The 27,797-nt window shown below is 40.3% G+C and overlaps 1 protein-coding gene across 1 annotated transcript in view; it reads left to right on the forward strand.

Moving 5' to 3' along the window:
• The first annotated feature begins 2,316 nt into the window (after positions 1 to 2,316).
• The window catches only part of LOC124783620 (cathepsin B), a 46,310-nt gene continuing 20,829 nt past the window's right edge, over positions 2,317 to 27,797 (forward strand). Inside the window, exon 1 of the mRNA XM_047254036.1 lies at positions 2,317 to 2,533. Coding sequence (XP_047109992.1) covers positions 2,414 to 2,533 — 120 coding nt within the window. The 5' untranslated portion in view covers positions 2,317 to 2,413. The remainder of the gene's footprint in view (positions 2,534 to 27,797) is intronic.

Genomic DNA, 27,797 nt, shown 5'->3' on the forward strand with positions numbered 1-27,797 from the left:
GCTCTCTAGTAAAATGCTCTTTCACATTGTTTCAAACTCATTTTCCACACAACAACAACAAAGTTAACTTCCTTCTTATGTGTAAGCTGTGAGACATTGTAAGGATATTATCAATACTGCCCACAGGTGGCATAATATTTCCATGCAGCACAACATATTTCCAAAGTTTTTGATGTTCTTAATATTATTGCACAACATCTAAATATCACTCCTACACAGTCAATATTATTGTGCTTCTGGAAGATATTTTCAGTATTTTGTCTGTCTAGAGGCCACTTAACATTCAAGTGGGTTGCACTCTAATCTCAAAGACTAAATAGTCAACAGTAAAAATAGCACCTCTGGCGGAGGGCACATGAACACTTCAACAGTCACAATAAAAACTTACGCACAACATACATGCTGCAGATAGCAATCTTGATATCTACAAAGGTATTTTCTGCAGATTGTATTCCATTTTGTTCCTCAGTTCTAGTTTTTCTTTGACAAATACATTGGTATCATCCACAACCTTTATAGTAGTCTGTGAAAAGTTGGAAGGTTTAAAGTTATTTATGAATTTCAAGGCTAGAATTTACCTTTATACCCTTTCTTTTTTGGTGATTGGTTTCTGCTATGTGTTCTCAGTTTTCTAAGTATGATTTCACCCAGTAGTAACCCCTTTATAGTAATCATTTAAAATTTGATAGTATTAAGCACGAATTTATCAAGAGGAATTTACAAACCTTGGCTGTGAGCAGCCATTGATTAAAATCAAAGAGGCAAGTTGAAAACTTGTTTTTGACTGGTATTTGAACCCAGGTCTCCTGCTTACTAGGCAGATGCTCTGACCACTGGGTCATCCAGACATACTGATCATTGTAACCTCATGGACCAGCTTAGTACACTTCCCATCAGACCCAAATCCTTAACTTATCCACACACTACAAATGTAGTGCCCCTTGCCTACTTTCCTCATTACTCGCAGCATTTCAGTGATTCCCAAAAGAGTTATAATTGCTTTATTGTTACAAGATTTAGTCCAACTATGTTCTGTTTCTCTCATTTTAATTCTGTTGTACTTATAATCACATTTCAAGACACTATCCATTCCATTTAGCTGATCTTCCAAGCCCTTTGCTCTCTCTAACAGAATTACAATGTCATTCTTCCTCAGCTTTAAATCCTTTACCAAATTTCGCTTTGGTACCCTTTACTGCTTGCTCAGTTTACAGCCATGTAACACGGGGCACAGGCTACAACCCTCTCCCACTCCCTTCTAAACTGCCCATACTGCCTCCCTTTCATGTACTTACAATAGCAATCTGGTTTCTGTGCAGCTGTAGACACCCCTTCGCTCCCTGTATGTTAGTACTGCGTTCGTACCTATAGCTAAATTAAAGAAACCTCTGGTGACAAGGGAGGTACCAAAATATGTATGAAAATATAGAAGCTAGATGGCAAAGTAGTAGTAAGCAGAGGAAGCCGAAACGTGGAAGTAATAGTAAGGTCTGTAGAAATGCTAAACAACGAAAACAAACTTGGGACTATCTTTTGGAGAGGGAAGACGGCGTAGATGAAAATGAGATGGTAGTTACAGTTTCGGGAAAAGAAGTAAACACGATCAGTGAAATGACGAAGTCGAAACAAGGCATCTGGAGTAAATGATATTCCCTCGGAGTTATTGAGATCGTTTGGAGAACATCAAACATCGAAGAATGTAATGTTAGCTTCAGAGAAGGCAAGTGCTAGCAGGTGTGGATATCACCGAACTCTCAGTCAATCCGTCGTAGTCACAAAATATTAAACCTTGTCACTGCTCTCAAATACCGTGCTCTCTTGTTTTGAATTACCATCACATAATCATTATTTACAAAAGTATCGTGGCTAATTAAAAAGTTACAGTATTTAAGAATTATAACTAGCTTTACAGTCGGCCGACTCATCCCCTTTAATCACGGGGGGAAGAAATAGTATGGAGAAACGTGAAGCGTCGTTTTTATACGGTAACATGTTATTTCATCCCAAACCTTAATCTATCTCAATAGCTGAAAACCTCCAGTCGTTCAAGTCAGGTATTCCCCTACAATTACACCACCGACATTTCCTGGATCAGTTCCGTAACCCACTCATTACAAGGTGATGTGATCATGCTGTTTGACGGATTATTTGTATTTGCCTACTTGATGTGTGCTTCTCTACGTTATGTTCCGACTGTATATTGCTTAGGTTTTGTAAAGTAAGACAGAAATGCCTTTCTTTGGACAGGCCTACTTGTAGTGATTGGCTTATCTGAGTTTGTGAGTTATCTATGTTGATTCATTCGCGCGGCACGAGGGTCTGACGGGTCATCTGACTTCCCTAGTATCCTGTCGATCTGGTGGCTAGCGTTTTGTCAGTTGTGGAAGAGAAGTGCGTAGAACAACATTGCGAAATGGGGCGCATATTATTTCTTCTACTTTCGGTGTATTCCGTTTACTGTCAACCAACTGATTATGATATTCTGTCAGATGACTTCATAAACTACATTAATTCGCTAAATTCGACATGGAAGGTAAGAAATTTAAGTTAAGTAAATATACACTTTGGATCCGCAGACCTTTGCGTCAGATTTTAATTGAAATCATAGTGATATAAACTGACAAACAAACTGATAATCTCTTTATTATAGTAAAAGTGCAAGGAGTAATGAGATTTGGTAAATTAATTTATGATTATCCCAAGTGCTAATAATTGTGCATTGAGAATCCTTTGTTTTGTGTCCTCTGTTTACGATTACGACTACATTGAAAATTGAACTAATTACGTTATGGTAGACCTACTAACACACTGTAAAGTTCCGTACAGATTAATACTTGAAAGATGGCCAGAATGAAGAAGCGGCAAACGTTAAAATTGCAATTTAACATTTCTTTAATATTCGTTCTGTTCAGAAACAATTGTAAACAGTGGTATTCTTGTAGTTACTTTTCTCTCGTCCTTGTCTACAGATAACTTTTTATTGTTAAATTTATGGTTGTTAAGCTTGAATAATAAATTCGTACATTGAAAAAATTGTAATTACCAGAGCTACAATTAGGTGGCTAAATAGGACCAACTAAACAGTAAAAGATGTAAACCACAAAAGCAGCGAGACTGTTAACGATGTTACCACAAACCTTCCAAAATTAAATCGTATAAGATAATAGGTTTTGTTGTTACACAATATTCAGTATTTATTACACAGTTGTCTATAAATTAACTGTATACGGTATACCAATACAAGCTAGTTTAGTTTAAATAAACTTTTCCATAAATTTTAGCCCCAAGAACTACTTTGTGTTGCTAGATATATAAAGTTTTCACCTTGTCACACAAAGAAACATCAAGAAGTGAAACATTCGTGCAAGCTGTACACTAGATTTGTGGCTTGAGTAACTGAACATCTTGCACAAGCATTGTCGAAACAATGTGCACTTATACTCATGCTCAGTGTCTGCTAGCAACAAAAATAATTTCCAAACTTTTTTTAATTTTCAGATGTAATTACACACATTAGCAACATATTCCCAGAGTGTCTTAGACTCCCAGAAAAAGTTCACACAGATTATAAACAGAGGAATAAATGTTGTTCTAATAGCTGCCATGCTCGCCTCAGTATAGGGCCTATATCAAAGCTTAGTCACTTGGGCATTCAAAAATGAAAAACATTCATCATTCCAAAATTTTTAGTAACCTAAGCTTTTGAAAGATTAATTAAATTGCAGATCTATATAGTAAAACTATCATAGATGTCCATGTCACTGAGCAAAAACTCCTGTGTTTCCATCGCTTAAAATTTTGAGCTGAAAGTTGTACAGAGCCCTCTAAATTGTGGGTTGCAATGTAAACAGGAATGTGAAGGTGCAATTAGTTTCACTTTTCAGTTGGACTATAGTGAATGGGACTGTGGTTTCCATTTGTGACAGATATATGATAGGACTGAGTGTAAGGAAACAGGCATTTACCACCTATGGGTAGGAAACATAACGTCTTTCATGCTTTTGTGTGCTTGTTGAAGTGAAATTTGTCTGTAAAATAGCACAGCATAAAAGGGCTTAGGGGAAAAGTTTATATAGAAATGTCATCTTGCATTCATCTGCCACTGCAGCTGCGGTTTCAGGACAGCTGACTGTCCTGCAGAGGACAGGGGAGAGATTCCCAGTACTGCCATGGATTTTCCCTTTGTGGAAGGTCTGAAACAGAGAGCTCTCAGCCTGCTGATGCCAGTTGAGGAGCTACTTGACCTAGTAGCAGAAGCAGCAGTGCCAGGTGCACTAACCTGCTAATGGCTGGCAGAGAGTTAAGCTGGTCACATGCAACTCTGTACTGCATCTCGATGAGGCCATTGCTGAGGGTGGGGGGGCGGCATGATTATTGTTCAGGCCCACTTGGACGGTGGCCAGAATGGTGGTGCAACTTCCATGTAGGTTATGTCTCCCATCATTAAAGTGAAGAGACAGTGGGTACACTAACCAATTTCATCTATAATTATTCCATTTCAGTAGGAGTGCTTGTCATTTATTCTAGTGACACGATTCATGGTAGAAAGACCCACGTTTCAGGACGTTTTGAGTTCAATGTGATGAAGTTCGAATGTAATGAAATAAAGTGTTTAGAACTGTAACTGAACACTAATTTACATTGATCACATAAATGCATTGAAGTTGTGCAGAAGTCAAATTTTACATAACTCACTTTATTTGATGTTATTAAAATTGTGTATGTTTAATAAGTCAATTCTGCCAAGAATTTTGTTCATGGGGTCTGTGGTCTTACCCCCTAATAGGCTTCAGACTTCTAAACTCAATTTCTGGCCATCAGACTTCAATTTTTTGTGGCTTCCTTAAATTGCTTAAAGTAAATTCTGGGAATATACCTTTTAAAAAGACATGACTATTTTCAAATCCTATCCTCCTCAATCCCAGCTAGTATTCTGTCTTCGCCGACGTCATTGTCAGTGTGAGATGCGATACAAATCATCGTACTGATTGATTTGCAGAGGTTTATTTGAATCATTTCAGGAATATGTCGGGAATGTTCCTTTAAATACATTGCAGCTTATTTCCGTCAGTATATTTATTCCACAAAGAAAATTCTCACCTTTTGGTGTTTACGTAATCAACTGAATCTTAAACATTTAATGTTTATGGGGAAGAAAAGTGAAACATGTTTTTCTTTTTATGTTTGTTTCCTTCTGTGAAGTTCACACTCGAACTGACAGCAAGAAAGTATATGTAGTAATTGTATTAGTACACAGCACTTAGTTTCACTGATGAGGCTAAATGTTCACTGTAAGTTATGAAAGTATCATCAGATGATAATGCACTATACTTGTCTCAGGAAAGTACTAAGATCCAAACTTGAGCTCACTGATATTGAGGAAATTCAATAACCATCCTACTTTCAGTAGCATTATTAACATAAAGGATCCTCAGTGATAGGAGTGTTCAGTGCACATAATGTAGATGATTAATACAGTGCATTCATTTGTATCTTTAGTGTATTTTATGATCGCTTTTTTCCCATTATCAAAATTATTAACAAAATGAAATCTTGGTGGTGACAGGACTCTATTGCGGACTACAAAAGGGTCCGTAGTATGATGTAGAACAGGTGGGACATGTATCGAAGATTACTACACAATCAAATACAATCTGTTGTATCCCATAGGTTCTAACAAATATTGCTGTACAGTTTCAGACCATGAGCAATGCCAGTAGAGTATATAACTATCAGAATATGTATTGCTAACTGTGAAAAGGAAAGTTGGCACTCACCATGTAGTGGAGATACTGAGTCACAGATAGGCACAACAAAAAGATTGTCACTAATAAAGCTTTAGGCCAGTAAGGCCACACACACACACACACACACACACACACACACACACACACACACACACACACACACACTACTGCAGTCTCAGGCAACTGAAACCACACTGCAAGCAGGAAGAGCACCAGTGCTTGATGGGAGTGCCAGGGTAAGGGGGAGGCTGAGGGGGAGGGATAGTATGGTAGGGGTGACGGATAGTGAAGTGCTGCAGATTAGATGGAGGGGAGAGGGGGGTAGTGGAAAAGGAGAGAAGTAAAAAGGCTGGGTGTGATGATGGAATGAGGGCTGCTTAGTGCTGGAATGGGAACAGGGAAGGGACTGGATGGGTGAGGACAGTGACTAACAAGGGTCAGGAGGGTTAAGGGAACATAGGATGTACTGCAGTGAAAGTTCCCACCTGCACAATTCAGAAAAGCTGGTGTTGGTGGGAAGGATCCTTATGGCACAGGCTGTGAAGCAGTCATTGAAATGAAGGATGCTGTGTTGGGCAGCATGCTCAGCTCGGGGTGGTCCACTTGTTTCTTGGCTACAGTTTGTTGGTGGCCATTCATGCAGACAGACAAATTATTGGTTGTCATGCCCACTTAAAATGCAGAATGGTAGTTGCAGCTTAGGATGTATGGGACAGGTGTTGTGTTTAGGTCTATTACAGGGGTATGAGCTATGAGGTAAGGGGTTGGGAGCAGGGGTTGTGTAAGGATGGACGTGTATACTGTGTAGGTTCAGTGGATGGTGGAATACCACTTTTCGAGGGATTATAGGATAGTGGGCAAGACATTTCTCATTTTAGGACCCAACGACAGGTAGTCGAAACCCTGGTGGAGAATGTAATTCAGTTGCTCTGCTCCAGTGGTACTGAGTTATGAGTGGAATGCTCCTCTGTGGCCAGATGGTGAGAGTTTGGGAGATGGTGGGAGACCGGAAAGATAAGGCACGGGAGATTTGTTTTTGTACAAGCTTGGGTGGATAATTACAGTCTGTGAAGGCATCAGTGAGACCCTTGGTATATTTCAAGAGGGACTGCTTCTCACTGCACATGCGATGACCATGGGTGGCTAGGCTGTATGGAAGGGACTTCTTGGTATGGTACGGATGGCACCTGTCGAAGTGGAGGTATTGCTAGTTGTTAGTAGGTTTGATATGGACGGAGGTACTGTTGTAGCCATCTTTGAGGTGGTCGACATCTAGGAAGGTGGCTTGTTGGTTTGAGTGGGACCAGGTAAAGCAAATGGGGTAGAAGTTGCTGAGGTTCTGGAAGAATGTGGATAGGGTGCCCTCATCCTCGATCCAGATCGCAAACATGTCATCAGTGAATCTGAACCAGGTGAGGGGTTTAGGATTGTGGGTTTTTAGGAAGGATTCCTCTAGATGGCCCATGAATAGGTTAGCATAGGATGGTGCCATGCAGATGCCAATACCTGTATCCTGGATTTGTTTGAAGGTAATACTTTCAAAGGAGAAGTAATTGTGGGTGAGGATATAGTTGGTCATGGCAACCAGAAAGGAGGTTGGTTTGGAACCCATTAGGCATTGGGAAAGGTAGTGTCCAATAACGGTGATGCCATGGGTTTTAGGAATGTTAGTGTAAAGGGAGGTGGCATCAATAGTGATGAGCAGGGCATCGTGTGGTAAAGGGACAGGAACTGTGGAGAGTTGGTGGGGGGAAATGGTTGATGTCTTTTTTTATAGGAGGGTAGGTTCCGCGTAATAGGTTGAAGGCGTCATGTATGAAAGGAGAGATTCTCTGGAGGGGGGGGGGAGGGAGGGGGGGCGGCAGTGGCGAAGTAACAGCCCAGAATGGGGCGTCCTGGGTGGTTAGATTCATGGACTTTAGGAAGCATTTAGAAGGTAGGAATGCGAGGAGTGGTAGGGGTGAGTAGAGAGAGATGGACTTCGTAGAGAGGTTCTGGGATGGGCCTAAGGATTTGAGTAGTGACTGGAGGTGCTGCTGGATTTCTGGAATGGAGTCACTGTGGCAAGGTTTGTAGGTGGAAGTATCTGACATCTGGTGAAGTCCTTCTGCCAGTACGGTTCAAACCAACAGTGGTGGAGCCTTTGTACGCAGGTAGGAGTATAAGGTCGGGATCAGTTTTTAGATGGTAGACTGCGGTTCTTTCTGCAGATGTAAGGTTCGTTTGCATGTTGAGGGATTTGGGGAATGATGGTGAGGCAGGTTTCCAGGTTAAGAAATTCTGGGAAGTTAACGGGGTGTTTTGGGGGCAGTGGGGGTGGTTCACGGTTGGATGAAGGAATGAACTGAGTAAGGTGGGTTTCAGTATTGGTCCTTGGTTAAGTCTGATTGGTAGGGTTGGTGGTGAAAGTGCTTCCACTGCATGATTGAATTTGCGAGTGGGGCAGAAGGTGAGGCCTTTGGAAAGGACTGTTATTTCTGTGGGGCTAAGGCTTCTGGAGGAAAAGTCTTGGTATGTTCTGGGTTCTGTCTGGTGGTGGGAGGGAGTTTTGGTGGGTGGTGTAAGTATAGTAGGTCTGTGAGATAGGGTTTGTCAGTTATGATTGGACGTGGGGGAGGTTTGAAGGTTGTTGGTGAACTGAGGGACAGTGGTATCCCAAGGTGGCAGTAGGAAGTGAGCAGGATGGAGAGCTTTTTGAGGTGGCATTGAGCATGTTGCTCAAGTTCCTGCAGGGCAACCAATGTGTATTATAGATTCCAGGAATTTGTGATTATACAGCAAGAGAATTTTGCGGATGGAGAGAAGGTGCTGCAAGGAGGTTTGGGCTTGGTTAATATGGTTTTGCAGGACTGTGTTGGTGAGGGCAAAGGGTTGGCAGAATCCGAACAGGTGGAGGTCATTGTGAAAGATGTCTCAAAAGATGGTAAGCATTATATGGGCTTAAAGATCTTATTCTTTGAGTAACACTGTTTAGAAAACTCACAATTATTTCAAGGTTTCCCCTGGTATTCACCAATCAGTTCCCTTAACTGATTCTGTAAGAACTCTGTATCCTAGACTATGTGAAGATATTATGAATCTGTTTATTGACAACTGATTAACTGATCACTGTTTTGCATATATCTATGGTTTGACATCTTCAGTCCCATATAAATAATCTAATGCAAAACTTTTTGCTACAGTATTTACGATGACTTCATTACATATTCTCTCAAACAATGGACAATCCAGGATGGTATGTAACTATATTATGAAAATGGAAGTTGCTACTCAGCCACAGATGGGTAATTTGATGGTAAGGTCATTTTGGGGGATTCCACGAGCCAAGCAACAATGCAGGAATAGTATGTGGGACCTGGCTAGGGATGAGGAAACTTTTCTGTATTGATGCAGATGGAAGGAGCGAGGATCCATGGTGGTTGAAAAAATGCGAAAAATTATTTAAACAACTTGGCATTACGTCCGAAAAATTTTGCAAGAATACACCCAAATAGCGTCGCTAGGCAGTGAAAACCTTGTAACTCAAATTGGTCAAATTTTACAGGAGAAACAAAAACCTAATTATAGAAATCACATGAGGACCTGATTAGTCAAATGTAGTAGTTTCTGCTACACAATATGGATCCGGTAATTGGTACATAAGACTTTATTATTCACTTCAAATTGTCTGCCGGTTTTTGGAGTTGCGAGGTTTTCACAGTTATTTTTTTGGTAGTGATGGAGGTAAGAGGCATGTAACGAGTGCACGGTTAAGAATTGAAATGAATTTGTTTTACAAAGACTTACTTCAATTTTGCATTATTTGTGTATTATGAAACATCTGTAACGATAAATAGTTACAGATATAAAGTGAAATGAATAATTTCACATTGATCAAAATATTGGAATCTGGATGGTAATAAATTAGTGTTTAAAAAGCATAGAAACAATGTTGTTAGCTTTTACTGTAAACATTTGTGCAGTTTATTAACATTTATTATTGTTTCTATTGCTGCTACACTCACAGTCATAGGTGGCTGTAAACAAGTTTATTTTAGGCTGCATTTTTTTAGACATGGACATGTTCTCTCATTACAAATGTGAGGCAGTGTGTCATAAAATGAATGCACATACTTAGGAAGGACCAGCTTTAGTTGTTGCAAATGCGTAAACTTATCTGCGCTGATCTTTAGTGGTGAACTGTAGAGAGGGGGCACTGTAAATGAGCTGGGTATGTTTGACATCCTTCTTGGAAGTGGTTCCCATGTATCGCTGAATTTCAATTTATATTCCATTTTTCCGGAGGGATCATACTTGAGACACCGGATATCAGTCACTGTTGGATCCCCAATTTTGGATAGATGAATACAACGAGAGTTTATCATAGGACTTGAAAAACGTGTGGTCCAAATAATTGACAACATAAGGTCTAGGACTTTGTCTTGCGGTAGCACAAACTTCTACATAGCCAGCAGGAGCATAAATGTGTCTGTTTTTTAACTTCCTTTCTATGGTAGAGTGCATAGAATCACACTCCATTTGAGTGTGACCTTTTTCCAGAAATTTTTGCACTACTGTAATGCCTTTTTGATTGGTGAGATGAGCCAGGGCATTACTCATGACTGAGTTTAGATTCTGGTACGTGCATCCGTCGCTATAGAAAATAGCTTCTGAATCACTCTGGACGTACGTTTCTATAAAATGCACAAGTATACTGGCAAATTCCGAAGCTGTTAGTCCACCTTCACTCTCGTGTCAAAGGTAACAACAACCATTGTTACTTTTTAAATCATAGATGGTAAAGTTGTAGACCTTCAGTTTGCTTTTATAATACAGTGCAGATGCTTTTAGTCTGGGAGAAAGCAGAAGTGCTTGAAGGTCCATTGTAAACACTCTAGCTGATCCTAATTTATCACTATTTTTTGCTTCCCTTGCCTCAGTTTTTCGGGCCGTATGCAAAGAGTATTCATCGTCTGAGAGATTGCCTGTCTGGTGAGAACAAGAAAGATCGCACTGGTCCTTTTTAGGCGAAAATAAGTAAAGATTATTTTCATCGAATACCTCGCAGAACTGTTTGTAAGCAGCTGGGATTTGTCTTCTTTTCTTGCAAAATTGTATATATTCCCTATGTAGTTCTGATTTACTCTGCCAGTTAGGTTCCAAGTAGAGTTTTGCGGAAGAACGATGCGGAATGCGATTCCAGTTTCGGCAACTCTGCAAAAAAAATCTGATGCTGATTGTCGTCCACCTGAAACTTTCGTTGGTCTCTCCTGCATTTGAGGCCCTTCTGCAAGCGTTCTTCCTGATGCACTAGATGCCCATGTTCTGACACTCCATTCGCCTGAGCACAAAGTATTCAGAAACATAGTCTTGCAGACAGTTTTTCTCTGTCCTTCTATTACAAAATTGTAATATAGTGCGTTAGAACGGTGAGGTTTAATAGATTCTGAATTATTTCTGCGTCTTTTAACTGGAACGTAGTAGACATGGCTTCTAACAAAAATTTTTCTTTCACCCCAAGACATATCCTGCCAGAAATGATTAAATGTTAGCTGTCCCTGCTCTTCTGTAATAGCCTTGCAATTCCTAATCTGATTTAAGGAAGAATGTTTACAAGTACATCGCCGTTTCATTTCCCTCCTACTTCTGCTCATTGTTGGTCTCTTTTTGCCAAACTCATCTGTTTGCTTTCCTAAATAATCCTGTCCCCTCATACGTTTTTCTTTCTGCAAACTTTGAAGTGATTGACTGCTTTTCCTATTACGGCACTGCTTAGTACTTTTTACTCCCACATCAACTTCGTCATCGTCCTCTTCCGTGCTGCTGCTACTGCTATGGTCATTTTTGTTTTTATCTGGATCATACACATCACTACTGCTACTGGAGATATCATCTTTGCTGCTGTGTTCTAAAAGACTTTCAAATTCAGAAGTGGAATTCGCCTCTGTATTGGCATCTTTTTCCGCATTATCTGTAGTGTAAACAATAACGTCATCAATAATATTTAAATAGTTTAATCACCTAAACTTCCAAACAAGGATCTTACTTGAAGTTACAACAATATGAACTATGGTTTACCTTCATTTTGTAGGTCTACTCTTTCCTTTGGTGCAGGACAAGGAGGAACCTGACTAGAATCTTCTTCCAGTGATTTTATATGACATGATCCGTTGTCAGCTTGTTTCACAAGGTGAAGAGTGAATTTACTCTTTTTACCCATAGCTGAAAACTAAGTAGTTCCTGTAGAATGTATAGGATTCTGTTCAGTTCTAAAATTACAACCTCGTATGTACCGAGTGCAGTCTGCTTTACGCGCGATGAAAAACTCGTAAGTCAACATTGTATTTAACGAGGTCATTATTAATTCTGTATATTAAAATACAATACATAAATACCTAGAAATACTAACATGTACCTGTAGCAATAAAGCAGTGTTGGGTCTGTCAGTCAAAAAAGTTACTATCACATCAAAAAACATTTTAATCTCGGAGCATGTGTTCGCCCTGCACACTAACAATGGTGATTATCGGAGATGCGAGGTTTACAGCACAAACTACATATCGCTGGAGATGTGAGTTTTTCATTATTGCCGATAGATGGCAACACCGTTCAACTCGAAGAAGGAAGGTTTCAACAGCCTATGTGGCATAATTGTCTACATTTGGTAATGCAGTTACGTGGATTTCATTGTCAGATGGAGTTACGAGTTTTCATTGCCTAGCGACGATAGTGTGAAAATTCATGACATGGATGCAAAAGGGCAAAACAAAATGAAATCTGAGGGATTTGACAGTAGCGAAAGGTGAAAACTCAGCAAAATTGGCATGAAGTCACAAGGATCAAAGTAAAGAATATATATAACAAAGATGATGTGACTTACCAAATGAAAGTGCTTGCAGGTCGACAGACACACAAACAAACACAAACATACACACAAAATTCAAGCTTTCGCAACAAACTGTTGCCTCTAATCATATATATATAATAGAGGGAAACATTCCACGTGGGAGAAATATATCTAAAAACACAGATGATGTGACTTACCGAACGAAAGTGCTGGCAGGTCGATAGACACACATTACCAGTTCCAAACTGAACAATCCATTGCCCTCACCCACCTAATCCTTCACCTACACATCAACTCAGCCAATGAACACACCCGTCAACTCCTAGCCTTAATAAAAGTCCTCAATCTTTCCTCTCCCACATCCACACCGGCTATTCAGAGCATCCTCCTACAGGCCAACCGCAAATTAGAACAGCATGCCACCCTTCACCTCAAAAAACTATCCAATCTCCTGGTTTCCCACCTCCGGAAAGGCAACTCACTCACCCTTCACAACCTTTCCAGCAAACCTCAACCTCCTCTCATTGCACACAGACCCAGTCTCTCCCATCTACTCAATCTCCCACTTCCAGCTCCACTCCCCCCAAAACCTCAAAATTCCAATCAACACAATCTGGAACCACAACACCCTAATTCAGTAGTTAACCTTTCCTCCAAACCTTTCTCCCAATCCGAAACCTCTGTCCTATCCAAAGGCCTCACCTTCAGCCCCACTCCCAGATTCAACCAAACAGTCCTTGTCAAAGATTTACTGTCCTACACCCGTACTCTGCTGGAAATATCACTTTGCCACGAAGAAAAATGATCCTAATTATTATTTAGTTTGTGTGTCTATCGACCTGCCAGCACTTTCGTTCGGTAAGTCACATCATCTGTGTTTATATATATAATAGAGGGAAACATTCCACGTGGGAAAAATTATATATAAAAACAAAGATGAGGTGACTTACCGAACGAAAGCGCTGGCAGGTCGATAGACACACAAACATACACACAAAATTCAAGCTTTCGCAACAAACTGTTGCCTCATCAGGAAAGAGGGAAAGACGTTGTCTGCTTTTGCCTGTATATGTGTGGATGGATATGTGTGTGTGTGCGCGCGCGAGTGTATACCCGTCCTTTTTTCCCCCCCGAAGGTAAGTCTTTCCTCTCCCGGGATTGGAATGACTCCTTACCCTCTCCCATAAAACCCACATCCTTTCGTCTTTCCCTCTCCTTCCCTCTTTCCTGATGAGGCAACAGTTTGTTGCGAAAGCTTGAATTTTGTGTGTATGTTTGTGTTTGTTTGTGTGTCTATCGACCTGCCAGCGCTTTCGTTCGGTAAGTCACCTCATCTTTGTTTTTATATGTAGCAGGTCTGAGGGTGGATTAGGGGGTGGGGAGGGGTTTGTTGGCTGAGATACAAGATCATTTGGCACTGGAAAGGTGTGGGAAATAGCACGGGAAATATGGGAGAGTGATGCATCTCTGCCTCTATGAATGGCCACCTACAAACTGTGACCAAGAAACAAGTGGACCACCCTGTTGCTGAGCATGCTGCCAAACACGACATCCTTCTTTTCAATGACTGCTTTTTACACCCTGTGATCAGTTAATCAGTTGTCAATAAACAGATTCATAATATCTTCACATAGTCTAGGATACAGAGTTCTTACAGAATCAGTTAAGGTAACTGATTGGTGAATACCAGGGGAAACCTTGAAATAATTGTGAGTTTTCTAAACAGTGTTACTCGAAGAATAAGATCTGTAAGCCCATATAATGCTTACCATCTTTTGAGACATCTTTTGGGAACATTTTCATGTATGAACCACAGCTTTAGCTCTCGCACTTCTTTCTTTGCAAGTGGAATAAACCATGCCAATCATTTATGTACATCATAGGTACACATTACTCAAAATACAAACAAAGTAGAAGGTTTATTTTTTTTTGTAAGTTCTTTGCACTATTATCTTTAAAGCAACGTATTGAAAAGGTGGTACTGTCATAAATTGTGCTACAAAAAAATTTTAAGTATGATTATCAAAAATTGTGGAAATGAATACAGGGGTTTTCTTCAAAAAAGCATTTTATTTTCAAATTTAAGCCACAAGAACAGTCTAATTTTTAATTAAGCATGTTTTAAGAAAGTATACAAGATTTCAGCTGTAAGTTCAAAAATTTTTAGCCAAAGTGTCCCTGAACATGATTAATTAAACTTCTGGGAAATTCAAGTTAAAGTTAAAACTTGCTATTTCCTATTAAACTTGCATGGCACTAATCCATCCCAGATCCGTCTTCATCTTGTTTCATGTGGTGTTCTTCCTCCCTTCTCTTTTTCACACTTCCTCATTTTATTCTTGTTTCTTTAGAACAGCATCTAGCACACTTATTTTCAGAGTATTTAGTCCTACTAGAGCAGCTTTCAGTATATGTTCTTATGTACAATTGTTTAAATTTTCATTTGGATTTTGAGTCCTATCTTTAATCTTGTCACTAAGATCCCTATATGTAGGTTTTGTAGTAAATGGCAAAGAATGTTTATGGTTGTAGGTCTCACCTTGACTAACAGTCCTCTGGTAGCCACTCCATGACTCACTGCAGGTGGGCAGAGTGCGTGGCAATGGTTGTCATCCTTAGAGAATTTATGAAAGAAGGTAGCCCATACTGCCTTTTTTCATTCCGTCAAGGTCATTATTATTGTTTCTGCATTGTAAAATTTTGGTTGACTGTGTTAAGGTATTTAAATTTGTAATCAACAGTTCCTTTTAACTATCTGAATACTCTTAACTGCAACCCAATGTTCAATTTTAGGGTCTTTGGAAAAATTTTTGACAGCATTAGTAGCAAAGCCAATATGTGGTTTGGAAGATCTCTCTACATCCAAATAAGGTAGGGCCTACTTCATTTTTATACATTTCATCTTCTGCTATGTCACACTGTTCCATAGGTGTGGCACATGGCTTACAATTATTCATGCCAAATTTGTCTACTATTCTCTTGATGTACATTGATTAGTCAATTTAAAATTCTTCTCAGGTGCCATCTCTTATGATCTTCACTTCAAGATATTGTTTGACTTCCCCAAATCATGCCTATTAAATTCACATTGAAGTTGCTTCCTGAAAATACTCATTGAACTGTCACTTTTTGTGATATACACCATGATCATCTGCTGACTTGACTCGTATTCATCCTTGTTAATGTTTTACTTAAGCACTGATCCCAACGGTATCCATCTGTGTAAGACCATACACGCTTCTTTCCAGACACCTAATTTCATTCTTTTCTCGAGGAGTTTTCTTGGCTTCCTCTGGCAGAATCAGAAAAATTTCTTCCTCCAATTCTCCATGGATATATATGGTCTTTACATCTGTGTGTTGGATGAATAAATTTTCTTTTATAGCAAGGTCACATAAGATATTTTAAAGACGTATATTTTACTACAGGTGTGAATTTTTATTTATAGTCTGTGCCCTCTATCTGATAGCAACTTTTAAATACCAAACAAACTTTAAAATTTGATACTGCTTCCTCAAGGTTTTTAATACTAGAGACCCATCTCACTCGTAATGGTTTCTTTCCTTGTGATGCATTAATCCATTCATGAGTGTGAGAGACTGTAGTTACTGCATTTGGGCTGGCCAAGGTTACTTCAACAGTAGCAGTTCCATAATTGAATGTTTGAGTAGCCATATAAATCTCGAAATCTGGATATAACTTGGGTTTTATCGTATGTGATGAATATCCTAAATTTGTCCTCTCCTGCTGGAGATTTGTGGATCTTATCCACTTCATCTTCAATAAGAATATCTGATTGTTTCTGAACCACTTCTTCAATTCTTTATTTTCTGAATTTACTGGTGCATTTTGCATGTTCTTGGTCATCATGTTCAGAATTCTGAACATATTAAATATCTGGTAGTAATTAGCTTTTTGTTTTTAGGTTTAATGAATCTGTAACCTTTTGAATCTTCGTAGTATTCGATGAAAATATGGTTTTCAGATTTAGAGTCCCATTTCCTTCGAAGTTGTTTGGGAACTTGTCTTGTGGCATTACATCCAAAAGTTCTTATACAATCTAGATAAAGTTTCTTTCCAGTCCACACTTCATATCAAATGGGGTCTCTTGTTACAGTTTTAGTTGGAAACCTGTTTTCCAGGTATGCTACAATTAATACTGCCTCTGCTCAATAACATTTTGCTAATTGTGCCTCCTTTAACATGCTCCTTCATTATCCTACAATTGTTCTGTTAGCCTGTTCCGCTACTCCGTTTTGAGCTGAACTATAGTGACTTGTAGTTGGATGTCTAATTCAAAGTCACTCAGTTGGTGCCTAAACTGTTTTTGACATGTGCAGTTGTCTGACAAGAGAACATTTTTCTTATTACCAATCTGTCTTTCAACCATGGTGCAAAAATTGGCAAATATTTTGCTAACTTTGTCCTTGGCTCTAAGGATATAAATATGGGTATATCTTGATAAACCATCAATCAAGGTAAGGAAATATTCTTTTTCCTTAGCCCCTTAAAGGTCTGTGTGTGTCACTTGTAAAGGCCCAGTAGATCTATTTTTACTTGTTGAAAATGATAATCTCACTTGTTTTCCTTGTATACAAATTTCACAAGATAAAGTAAACTATCACAATACTTTACCCCTGTTGCCATACCTTTTAACAAGGCCATACTTTTCTTGTTGAGACCCTAGCCTGTGATATAATTTTTTTTAGCAGAATACACTAGATAATTTTTCCCAGTGTAAACATCTATCGTATAAATCCTACACCATGTCTATAAAAAATTACCTTGTTGCTGTTGTTCACTATTTCACTCACTGAAAGCAAATTTGTAGCAACATTCATCACATAATTACATTTTGTGCTGTAATATGTTGTGATTCTCCTTTAACATTCAAATTAAAGTTTCTTTCTTGCAAGTTCACATTGTAATTGAGAGCCTTCCACTTTTGAAACACCATTGTGTGTTTAGGAAGAACATCATATAAAACTGATTGCTCTTTGTTGCCCCAGAATCCAGAGACCAATCAGTACTCGTACTTTGTTTTATCATAAGAGTAATATGCAGTAACTGCCTTATCTTTATTGTGTTGATTAATTGCCTTTCTGCACCTTTTGAAACCTACTTTTTTATGTGTGCTTGTTTCTTTCCATGCAGTATGATGTAAAATGTCCCATTGTTTGGCATGTGAACAGGATTCTTCTTTTTGTATTATGAATACAGAGTCATTTTCTTGTCTTGAGCACCATGTTCTTGGACTCTCGTAACATCTTTTGATATCTTGACTTTTATGCTGTCTCCTGTAATTGGTGTCCCTAAATGCTTTAAGACCATTATCATGAGTGAGTACTTACCTGGTAGCCCTGCAAGTAGCAGAGTACAAATTTATTCTTCGGTGAGAACGAATCCAATATTTCTTAGATGATTTGAAGTGGAAATGATTTTGTTTACATATTCAACAACATTTTTACATTCGTCCATACATGGTCATTAGCTGTTGTGGCAAACACACTTTCCCAGTTGAACCTCCATCTTCAAAAGTTCTTGGATTGTCCCATACGGTCTTTGCCATATTGGCGTTTTCTAAATGAAATTAATATACAGATTGACTAGAAGAATTAATTTGGATTTTTCCTTACAGTCTTTATTCTGGAACGCTGAATCCATGGACTTGAGGGTTCCATCAATGATGTCCCAAATGTTGTCCAACTGTAGATAAGCTTCTGCTGCAGACTTTAAAGTTGCGTAATTCTCTCGACCCATGATCTTCCAAATCTGTAGTATTTGGGCAGAAACCATTTGTGCAGTTGCAAAATAATTACGTTAAATTATAAACTGCCCACAAACAGTAATAAGTTTTACACAATTCACTGTTGAAAGTTATTCAATTCAGTCTTCTTGGGCCCATAACCAGATGGATTATATATTTGCAGAGTAAAATAATATTGATGGAGAAGCACTGTTTAGGAACATGTATTTGATGATGTGTTCCTGGCAGTTTTCAAAGGGGTGCTAAGCAAAGGCAGTTACACAGAACTTGTAGTTTAGATTATTAAGAATTCGAATATAGCAGACATGTCGGTCCACATTAACTCACTGCCAATATACACAGCAAATATCTTGTTCGCCAAATTCTAATACAACCAACCAATATTTATTGGTTAGAGTGTAAGCATTGCATAACAACAATCACTGAAGAGTTTTGTCAGTAAAGCAGATGGTGAAACATTACATAAGAAATTATGTGAAGCTCTCTATGAGGCCAACTTGCCCCTAAATAAATGCCTCTTTACATAGGATAATCTGCTTCCTCTTGAACAACTAGTTGTTAGTGGGCAAGTAACAAGACCTAAGTTAACTGGAAGAACATAAGAAGTTGTGGTTTCTAACGAATGCCCAAAGACATTACATTGCAGCTTGCAATAATGTGATGGAAAAGACATGTTTATTAAGCTCACCCTTGAAAAGTTGTACGTTTTTAGACCCCAAAGAAAGAATAAAGAGCAGAAGTTGCAGTGACATGTCAAAGATTGCAAAAATTATGCTGTTCCATGTCTGGCAAGATTAATTACTAGAAAATGGAAAGGTCTACATTTTGAAAAAGATGGCCCAGCTTTAGATGACAAGGGTACTGAATTACTGGCAGCAGCTTATCTCAAAAAGATACATCTTATCCATAGAGTTAAAGTTACAAATGTTTAAAAACTTGGCAAATTCTCCCATTGAAATGTGGGCATAGAAGATATTCCATTTTGAAGAATGCGCACTAGGAGAGACAAGTTGGTGATGGCCAAACAGTATTTTGAATGTGAGTCATTACTTGGGACAGTACCCCCCTTTCCTTTTTGTCTCTATTGACTCTCAGCTCATTAGGTATGGACAGGAGGAATATGCAAATTATATTTCTAATAAGAAACAGCGTGAGAGGAAAAGAAAACACGAATTAGAAGAAAAGCAAAATGAGAAACAAAACCAAATGTATATTGAAGCGGAGATTAAAAAGATGAATAACATAAAAAGAATCAGCTGTTCTGAAATAAAAGAAAAATGATCACCAACCCTCTAAGTGGCACGGGAGGAATATCTCTCAAGCTTCAGCTAAACTGAAAAAAGCACTTGAGAAAAGATGTAAAGACAGCAAAATTGGTCTAAGGTATACACGAGGCTGCACAAATCTTGAAAGTAAAAGAATGATGGAAAGAAAGGGTGGTGGAAACTATTCAGAAAAATCTTGAAAAGAAAATCTAGTTGGATTTCTTCATCTTTGCCAAGACTTCTAAGAAATGGTAATCCAAAAATATTTTACTGATATTTTTCCAGTGTGTGTAGTCTAGAATGTCATTGGTTGTAAAAATATGATGTAGATTTTGTTAGTGAGATTACCAATACTGCATAAACTAATAAATTTGTATGATGGAAAAAATGGCCATACCCCATCCAGGATCATGGACCTGACGAGCCTTTTTGATAGGGAATTATGAAAAATGTAAAAAAAATCTGCCATATCTGTTTGTTGTAATAATTTGTCACCTTATAATAATCTTTTTAAATATTTCGTTAGCTTTTAATCACATTCTTCAAAACTTTTGGCACGTTTCTTACTTTAAGTGCCTGCGTAGCTCCTCACCCTGCCATCAGTAGCTCCTCACCCTGCCATCAGTGAGGGATGTATTTTCTCATACTTACTGAGATCTGCCCAAAAGAAAGGTGGTGTAATTACGCCACCAGCCTCATTCAGTAGCAGATTTCTAGGCCATCAAATCCAATCTGGGTATTGCTGGTCCCTCCAAAAACAATCCTTGTCACACAGTTTTAGCCTGGTCTTGAATGTGTTAATCAGCTACTTCTACAGGGCTATGACTGCCTAAAATCATGCCCTGAAATGAAATCCATTCTTTCCAACATTTTGCTCACCACACCTAGAATAGCTTTTCATCACCATCCCAGTCGTTGCAATATCCTTGTCAGACCCTGCGCTTCTTCTGCACCCATCTCCTTACCCTACGGCACCTACTCCTGTGACTGTACCCACTGTAAGACATCGACCATGCACCCACCTGCCACTAGTATACCAGCCCTGCAACTGGTGAAACATATACTATCAAAGGGAGAACTGCCTGTGAAACAACATGTCATATACCAGCTGTTATGTAATCAGTTTGCCTGCCCCGTTTCCTTCAGGAATATTTAGAAGAGTGAGTTTTCAAGGTATGTGTGGGTTATGCCTTGTCGGATACATTTATCTGTGAAAGCAGTGTGCCTCATAGTTCCATCCTGAGTGTTGTCCTCTTTGTTATTGTCATTAACCCTATAGTGGCCTGACTGCTGCTGGGCATGTCCGGCTCTCTTCTCTTTGACAATTATGCCATCTTATTACAGTGCTCCACATACCTGTCTCATTGAGTGGCATCTTCAGCGATCTCTCGATCGTCTTTACTCAGAGCATCGGCAATTGCTTTCGTCTTTCCACTGACAAAGCTGTTTGTATGAACTTCTGGTGGCACAATTGGTTTCTCCCATCCTCTTTACATCTTGGGCCTGTTGCTCTTTCGTTTATTGAAACTACAAAATTCCTGTAGCTCATGCTCGATAGGAAACTTTCTTGGTCTTCCCACATGTCTTACCTAGCAGCCCGCTCCCATGCAGTCCGTTAATGTCCTACGTGTCTCCAGTGGTACTTCCTGGGGTGCAGATCGAACCATCCTCCTCCATTTGTAACGCCCCCTTGTCCATACGAAACTAGACTATTGGTGCTTTGTTTATGCATCTGCACATCCGTCTGTCCTTATGCCATCTCAGTACTATCCACCATAATGGCATCCGTTTGGCCACTGTCGCCTTTTACAGAAGCCCTTTTGAGAGCTGAAGCTGCTGAACTACCGCTGTCCGTTTCTCCTCAGGAGATATGCATGCCATTTGTCTGCCGTGCGTGGCCACCCATTCTATGCTGCCTTCTTCGATGACTCCTTTGATTGCCAGTATGGGGTGCATCCCTCTTCTCTGTTATTTTCTGGAGTTCGCTTTCAGCTCTTGCTCTGGCGGCTTAACTTCACACTACCTCCAACTTTCCTGGTGGGAGTGAACCCTTCACCACCTTGACTTTGTGTGGTGACCCATGTTCACCTTGTCCTTCATTCGCTTCCTAGTGACACTACTCCAGCCTCGCTCTATGGCCTTCAGTTTCACAACCTCCGCATTGAATTTTGCGACAGTACCTTTGTGTACACTGAAGGCTCTTGGACTAACCGCAGTGTTGGGGACGCCTTCATCATTGGCGCCAATGTTTTTCGATATCGGCTTCTGGAACACTGCTCATTATTTATAGCAGAGCTCTTTGCCCTGTATTAGGTCATGCAGTACATCCGGCGACACATGCTTTTCAATTCAATTGCATGACTCTCTCAGTGCCCTTCAAGGCCTCTGTGTGCTGCGCACCATCCATCCCCTAGTGTAACAGATCCAGGAAAGCTGTCACTTGCACACTCTTGAGGGAGCCCCTGTAATGTTTATGTGGGTTTCTGGCCACATTGGTCTGACAGGAAACGAGACTGCTGCTGCTGCTGCTGCTAAGGCTGCAGTCTTCATATTTCAGCCTGCTAGTTCTTATATTCCCTCCAATGATCTCTGTGTTGCTGTCTGTCAGCAGGTGGTGTCACTTTGGCATCACCACTGGTCTTCCCTTCATGGGAACAAGCTGTGGCTATAAAGCCTGTCCCAGTGGCTTGGACAACTTCCTCTCGACCCTCTCACTGTGAAGAGATTATTTTAACTAAGTTGTGTATTGGGCACTGTCCCTTTAGCCATCTTCATTTGTTAAGTGGGTAGCCATCTTCATTTGTTAAGTGGGACTCCCTGACCACTTTGTGCCCATTGCGCCCAATTTTTGACTGTCCGCCGTTTCCTGATGAAATATTTAACCACTTATGTTCCCATTTGTGTTTGCTGTCTGTGTTATCAGACGTTTTAGTGGATGACGTGAAGGTTGTCGACCACGTTTTACTTTGTATCTCTTGTAGCAGTATGGCAAAGGCCATTTAATTTTTAGTTCTGGACCACCGTTTCTCTCTGGCACATTTTTATAGACCTTTCTCCACGTCCCTGTTTTTAGCTGTCTTGTTCTTCCGTTGTTTGGGATTGACGTGTAGTCATTTTTAACTCCTCTCTTTGTCTTCGTGTTCTACATTTTTGACATGGGCACATATAATGCTAGTTGTTTTTGTGCCATAAAACAAAACACAACAAAAAATAACCTCTGTTTGGCCTATCACATCAGCTCCCTATAGAGGGGAAAGGGGGGGAGATGGCTGGAATAGACCCACGGGCCTTCCCTGCATGTTGTGAAAGGAGACTAATTGGAGTCTCTTTATTTGGTCATGTTCCATGGCATTTTGACTATACTTTGTACCTCTGAAGGTTGACACTTTTTTAAGGCATTTACCATCACGTTTTTTGGCTTTTTAAATTCTGGTACCCGTTTTGGGTTAGGCCTCCACTTTACAAGTTTTACAGAAGTGCACACCATTTGAGGGAGGATGCCATACTGTGGCATATCAGCTCTCTACTGTGTGCTGTTATCCTTTGCTCCTACCAATCAAGTGGATCTACCTCTGCACCCAAAATCCAGCCCAGTTGTCAGTCCATTGTGGTGGAGTTGTCATGTACCTTGTTGGTGATATCCCCTGACAATGCAGGGATCACACGGCTAATGCATGAGCTGTAACGTCTCTGCCAACCAAGGAGTAGGTGCCCATCAACTTCGACGTGCTGGAACTGCGGGCAATGGCTTCTGTGTCTTTGCCTTGGCGGGTTGGCACCCATAGGGAGAGCTTCTGATCAGAGTGACTGGCATTGGGGAAGATGATCCACAATGAAATTGATCAAATTTAATGGTAGGGTGCCAGCAAGGCTGTCTCAACAATCAAGAGAAGTGATTTTAATGCAGAAGTTGAAAGTCCTGTGGCATTTTCACCTTTGACCAAGCCTCAAGACGAGAACCAGGTAAGGAGAAATGGAAGTGGACAGTTTGCTGAGTTCTTGGTTTGTTCCCAAACTGAGAGCAGATCTTTCGCTACAACAAAACCATTGTGGTTCATTGAAAATACTGAAGATTGGTTTGGGCAGGTTGCAGCAATAGAAAATATGAGAAATGGATCTTTGCTGTTCAAAACATCGCATGCCAACCAATCACGGGTACTTCAGGCCCATGTTAAGATAAGAGATATACCAGTCACCATTTCTCCTCATAACAAGCTCAATAGAATTAAACATGTTCTCTTCCATTGGGACATAACGCTACAAACTGATGAAGAGCTTCATCTAATCTGGTGAGGTGTGGAGTCAATTTTGTTTGCCGAATCCATAAGAGACCTAAAGGTAATAGAGTGAACACTGGAGCTTTTATTCTGGCCTATGACGGAAACATTTTGCCTGGAAAGATCAAGATCATGGTTGGTGTGATGTTGGGCCCTATTTTCCTTTTCCAATGAGTTGTATTATGTGCCAGAGGTTTGAACACACAGCCTCACTAGAACAGCCAGAGGACATCTATTGGGCATGTAGACTGATATCCCATGAAGGCAGCCCTTGTGACCAACACCCTCAATTTGTCAACTGTCTGGAACTGCACCTTCCTCATTCACTGCAGTGCTTAGATCTTAAGAGAGAGAAGAAAATTCAAGCGTATAAAATGCTTGACTGCCTGCCTTATCAAGATGCTATGAAAATTTTCTGACGGTGCAGCTGATAATGGAAGCAAGACTAAAGAAAAATTAAGACACGTTTATAAGGATTTATCAAACTGGAAGAAGCGTTAGACGCTTAAAATGATGCAAGATGTTTGAAATTTTGAGGAAAATAGAGGTAAGCTATAGGGAGATTTGGGTAATTACAGAATGTACCAGAGCAGAGAGGGAATAATAAGAGTGGACGAACCAAGAACAAAGTGCTCAGATTAAAAAAGTTAAGACAGCAATGCAGTGTTTCCCCCTACTGTTCAATCTGTACATCAAAGAAGCAATGACTGAAATAAAGTTTCAGGGTTGGAATTAAAATCCAAGGTGAAAGGATATTAATGATGACTTTGCTATCTTGAGTAAAGTGAAGAAGTTACATGACACACTGAATGGAATGAACAATCTAATGAGTACAGAATATGAATTGAGAGTAAATCGAAGAAAGATGAAAGCAATGAAGTAGCAGAAAGGAGAAAAGTGAGGAACTTAACATCAGGATTGATGGTCAGGAAGTAACAGAAGTTAAGGAATTCTGCTACCTAGGCAGCAAAATAAGCAGTGACGGACGGAGCAAGGAGGACATCAAAAGCAGACTAGCACTGTCAAAAATGGCATTCCTGGCCAAGAGAAGTCTACTAGTATCAAACATAGGCTTTAATTTGTGAGAATGTACATTTGGAGCACACATTGTATGACAGTGAAACAAGGACTGTGGGTAAACTGGAAAAGAAGATAGTCGAAGCATTGAGATGTGGTGCTACAGGCAAATGTTGAAAATTAGGTAAACTGATAAGGTAAGGAATGGGGAGGTTCTGCGTAGAATCAGAGGGGATAGGAATATGTGGAAAACAATGACAAGAAGAGGGGACAGGATGATGGGACATCTGTTAAGACATCAGGGAATGACTTCCATGTTACTAGAGGGAACTGTAGAGGGCAAAAACTATAGAGGAAGACAGATTGGAATATATCCAACAAATAATTGAGGATGAACCTGCCATCCTTCCATCCTGCTCTGAGATGAAGTAGTTGGCACAGGAGAGGAATTCGTGGCAGGCTGCATCAAACCAGTTGGAAGACTAATGACTGGAGAGAGGGAAAAAAAAGAAAGAAAACAAAAAGAAAAAAATTTTCAAGACCGATATGGTCTCAGATTTTGCAACTGTTGCCTCAGTCCATACCTGACGCGCTGACAAGGTCTTGCATGACACCTCCTGGCACTGGTCATATTCCTGGGCTTGCCCCACAGTTGGGAGAGAAACATCAGCTCCCAAGCCTCCTGCCCGTGTAGCACTGGTGGTTCTCACACCATTGGCGCGGCCAGAGATGCCTAGTCATTCTCGGACTCTGTCGTCATCAGGAATGAGGACACCATTCAAGGTGCCCTCAAGACGAGGACCAGCAGCCACAGGCTTTAGGCCGAAGAAAAGCACAACCCTCTTTGCTCCTGGAAGGTAAAATGGGAAATCTTCACAGAAATTGAAGTCTCTCAAGGATAAGAAGGATAAGCAGGAAGATAAACTACTTTCTGAGGCTTCAGATTTTCTGCTCCCCACCCTTGCAAAGGTCAAGCCTCTGCACCTTGATGACAGATCTCCAAACAGGCAGACTTCAGCCTGGTAGCGAAGGAATCGCGCCCATCTTTTCCATCCACCACTTTCTCAGGCCTGACTCCAAGGCTTCTTCAATGGAACTGTGATGTGCTTTCGTCAACTGAACAAATTTCATTTACTAGCTACTTATTTTGTTATTGGCGTAGCACTTCAGGAAATGCGGTTTATGGCAACTCTTTCCCTCCTCTGAAAAACTACAAACCCTGTTGTATTAATCATGTTAATTTTGAGAGTGCGTCTGGTGGGGTTTGTACCCTCATATTCTGATATTTTCAGTGAGCAGGTGCCCCTTTACCACAGAACTAAAGGTTGTGGCTGTTAGTGTGTATCAGTTTGGATGACAATCTATAATGTTTACCTACCATCAGATGGACCTTTCCATTATCACGAGCTGTTAGAGTTAGTGGAACAGCTACCTCCTCCTATTCATCTTACTGGGGGACTTAAATGCCCGTAATTCCCTGTGGGGCGGTGACAGTTTCTCACAGAGGCTGGGTACTAGAACACATCCTTCAGAAATTGGACATCTGCCTACTCAGCACACATTTCAGTGCAGCCCACAGAACATACTGGAGTATTGATCTCGCAGTTTGCAACCTGAGTACTTTACCTCTGATTCAGTGGCAAGTCTATGGTGATCCTATTGACAGTGAAAGTTTTCATATTGTTTTCTCCCTCTCAGTTTGCAGACATAAAGAACATGCACCGTGTTGATTGCTTTGGAAAGCTGAGTGGCAGGCTTCTCCTCTACAGCCACTTTTGCAGCTAGCCATGTGACAGGTGTCAATAGATTGGTGCAGGGTACTATCATTCACGCTGTTGCAGCAACACTACCCTACGTTTGGATCATTCCAGTGACCGCTGGTGCCACACTGATCTGAAGATAAAGCCAGAGCTATCAGGGAATGCTAAAGGGTGCTTCAGTGGTGCAAGTGCCATGGATAATTTAATACCATTCGAGTGACTCTGGGCAAAAGTGCGGATTTAATTAAGAAAAGAAGGGAGTGATGTTGGGAGCAACATGGATCATCTGTGTGAGCTCTCATCCCATCGTCTCAAGTATGCACCAAACTCCACCACATTTGTGCCCATCCACCACCCACAGTGTTTCCTGGCATAGTCGTTAATAGTAACATCTGCACTGATTTTGTGGTAGTTGTCAAATGTTTTGCAGTGCACTTAGCTGAAGTGTCCACTAGCAGTAATTACCATCTTCATTTCCTGACATAGAAACACCTAACTGAGTGCCGCCTGCCATTCTTCCAAGCACATGGGTCTGTCGTATTGCATCCCTGTTAGTGAATGGGAGTTCCGTAGTGCTTCTGTGGCATGTGAAGGTATGTCCCATGGACCCAACAAAATCCACAATCAAATGGATTGCATTTGGCAGGAAGGAGAATTTCCCCCTCACTGGCGAAAAGGTAGTATTACTCCTGTCCTGAAATTGGGAAAGGACCCACAATAGCTATTTGGACACATGGTCAATCGCCATCTTTGCTGTTGCCTTGGAGATTGAGATCATATATTAAGATTCCAAAGTGAGTTTTGGGCTTTCCGGTCCACCGCAGATCTTGATTTCTCTGTTCTTTGACTCACAGAAGGCGTACAATACCACGTGGTGAAGTCATGTACTACTTACACTGCATGTAGCGTGTTTCTGGGTCAGTTTATCCATTTTTATCTAGCTTCCTATATCTCAGACTTTTTCATGTCCAGATACATTCAGTTCTCAGTAACCCAAATACATACTGGAAAATGGAATCCCTCAGGGATGGGTTCTAAGTGTAATGCTGTTTGCTATTGCCATTGATGGTATCATAAACGCAGTGGTCCCCACAATCTCTGCATTGGATGATCTCTTCAGCTCAGCTCTGGAAAGTCA

Source organism: Schistocerca piceifrons, chromosome 1, assembly GCF_021461385.2.
Source record: "Schistocerca piceifrons isolate TAMUIC-IGC-003096 chromosome 1, iqSchPice1.1, whole genome shotgun sequence".
Lineage (NCBI taxonomy): Eukaryota > Metazoa > Arthropoda > Insecta > Orthoptera > Acrididae > Schistocerca > Schistocerca piceifrons.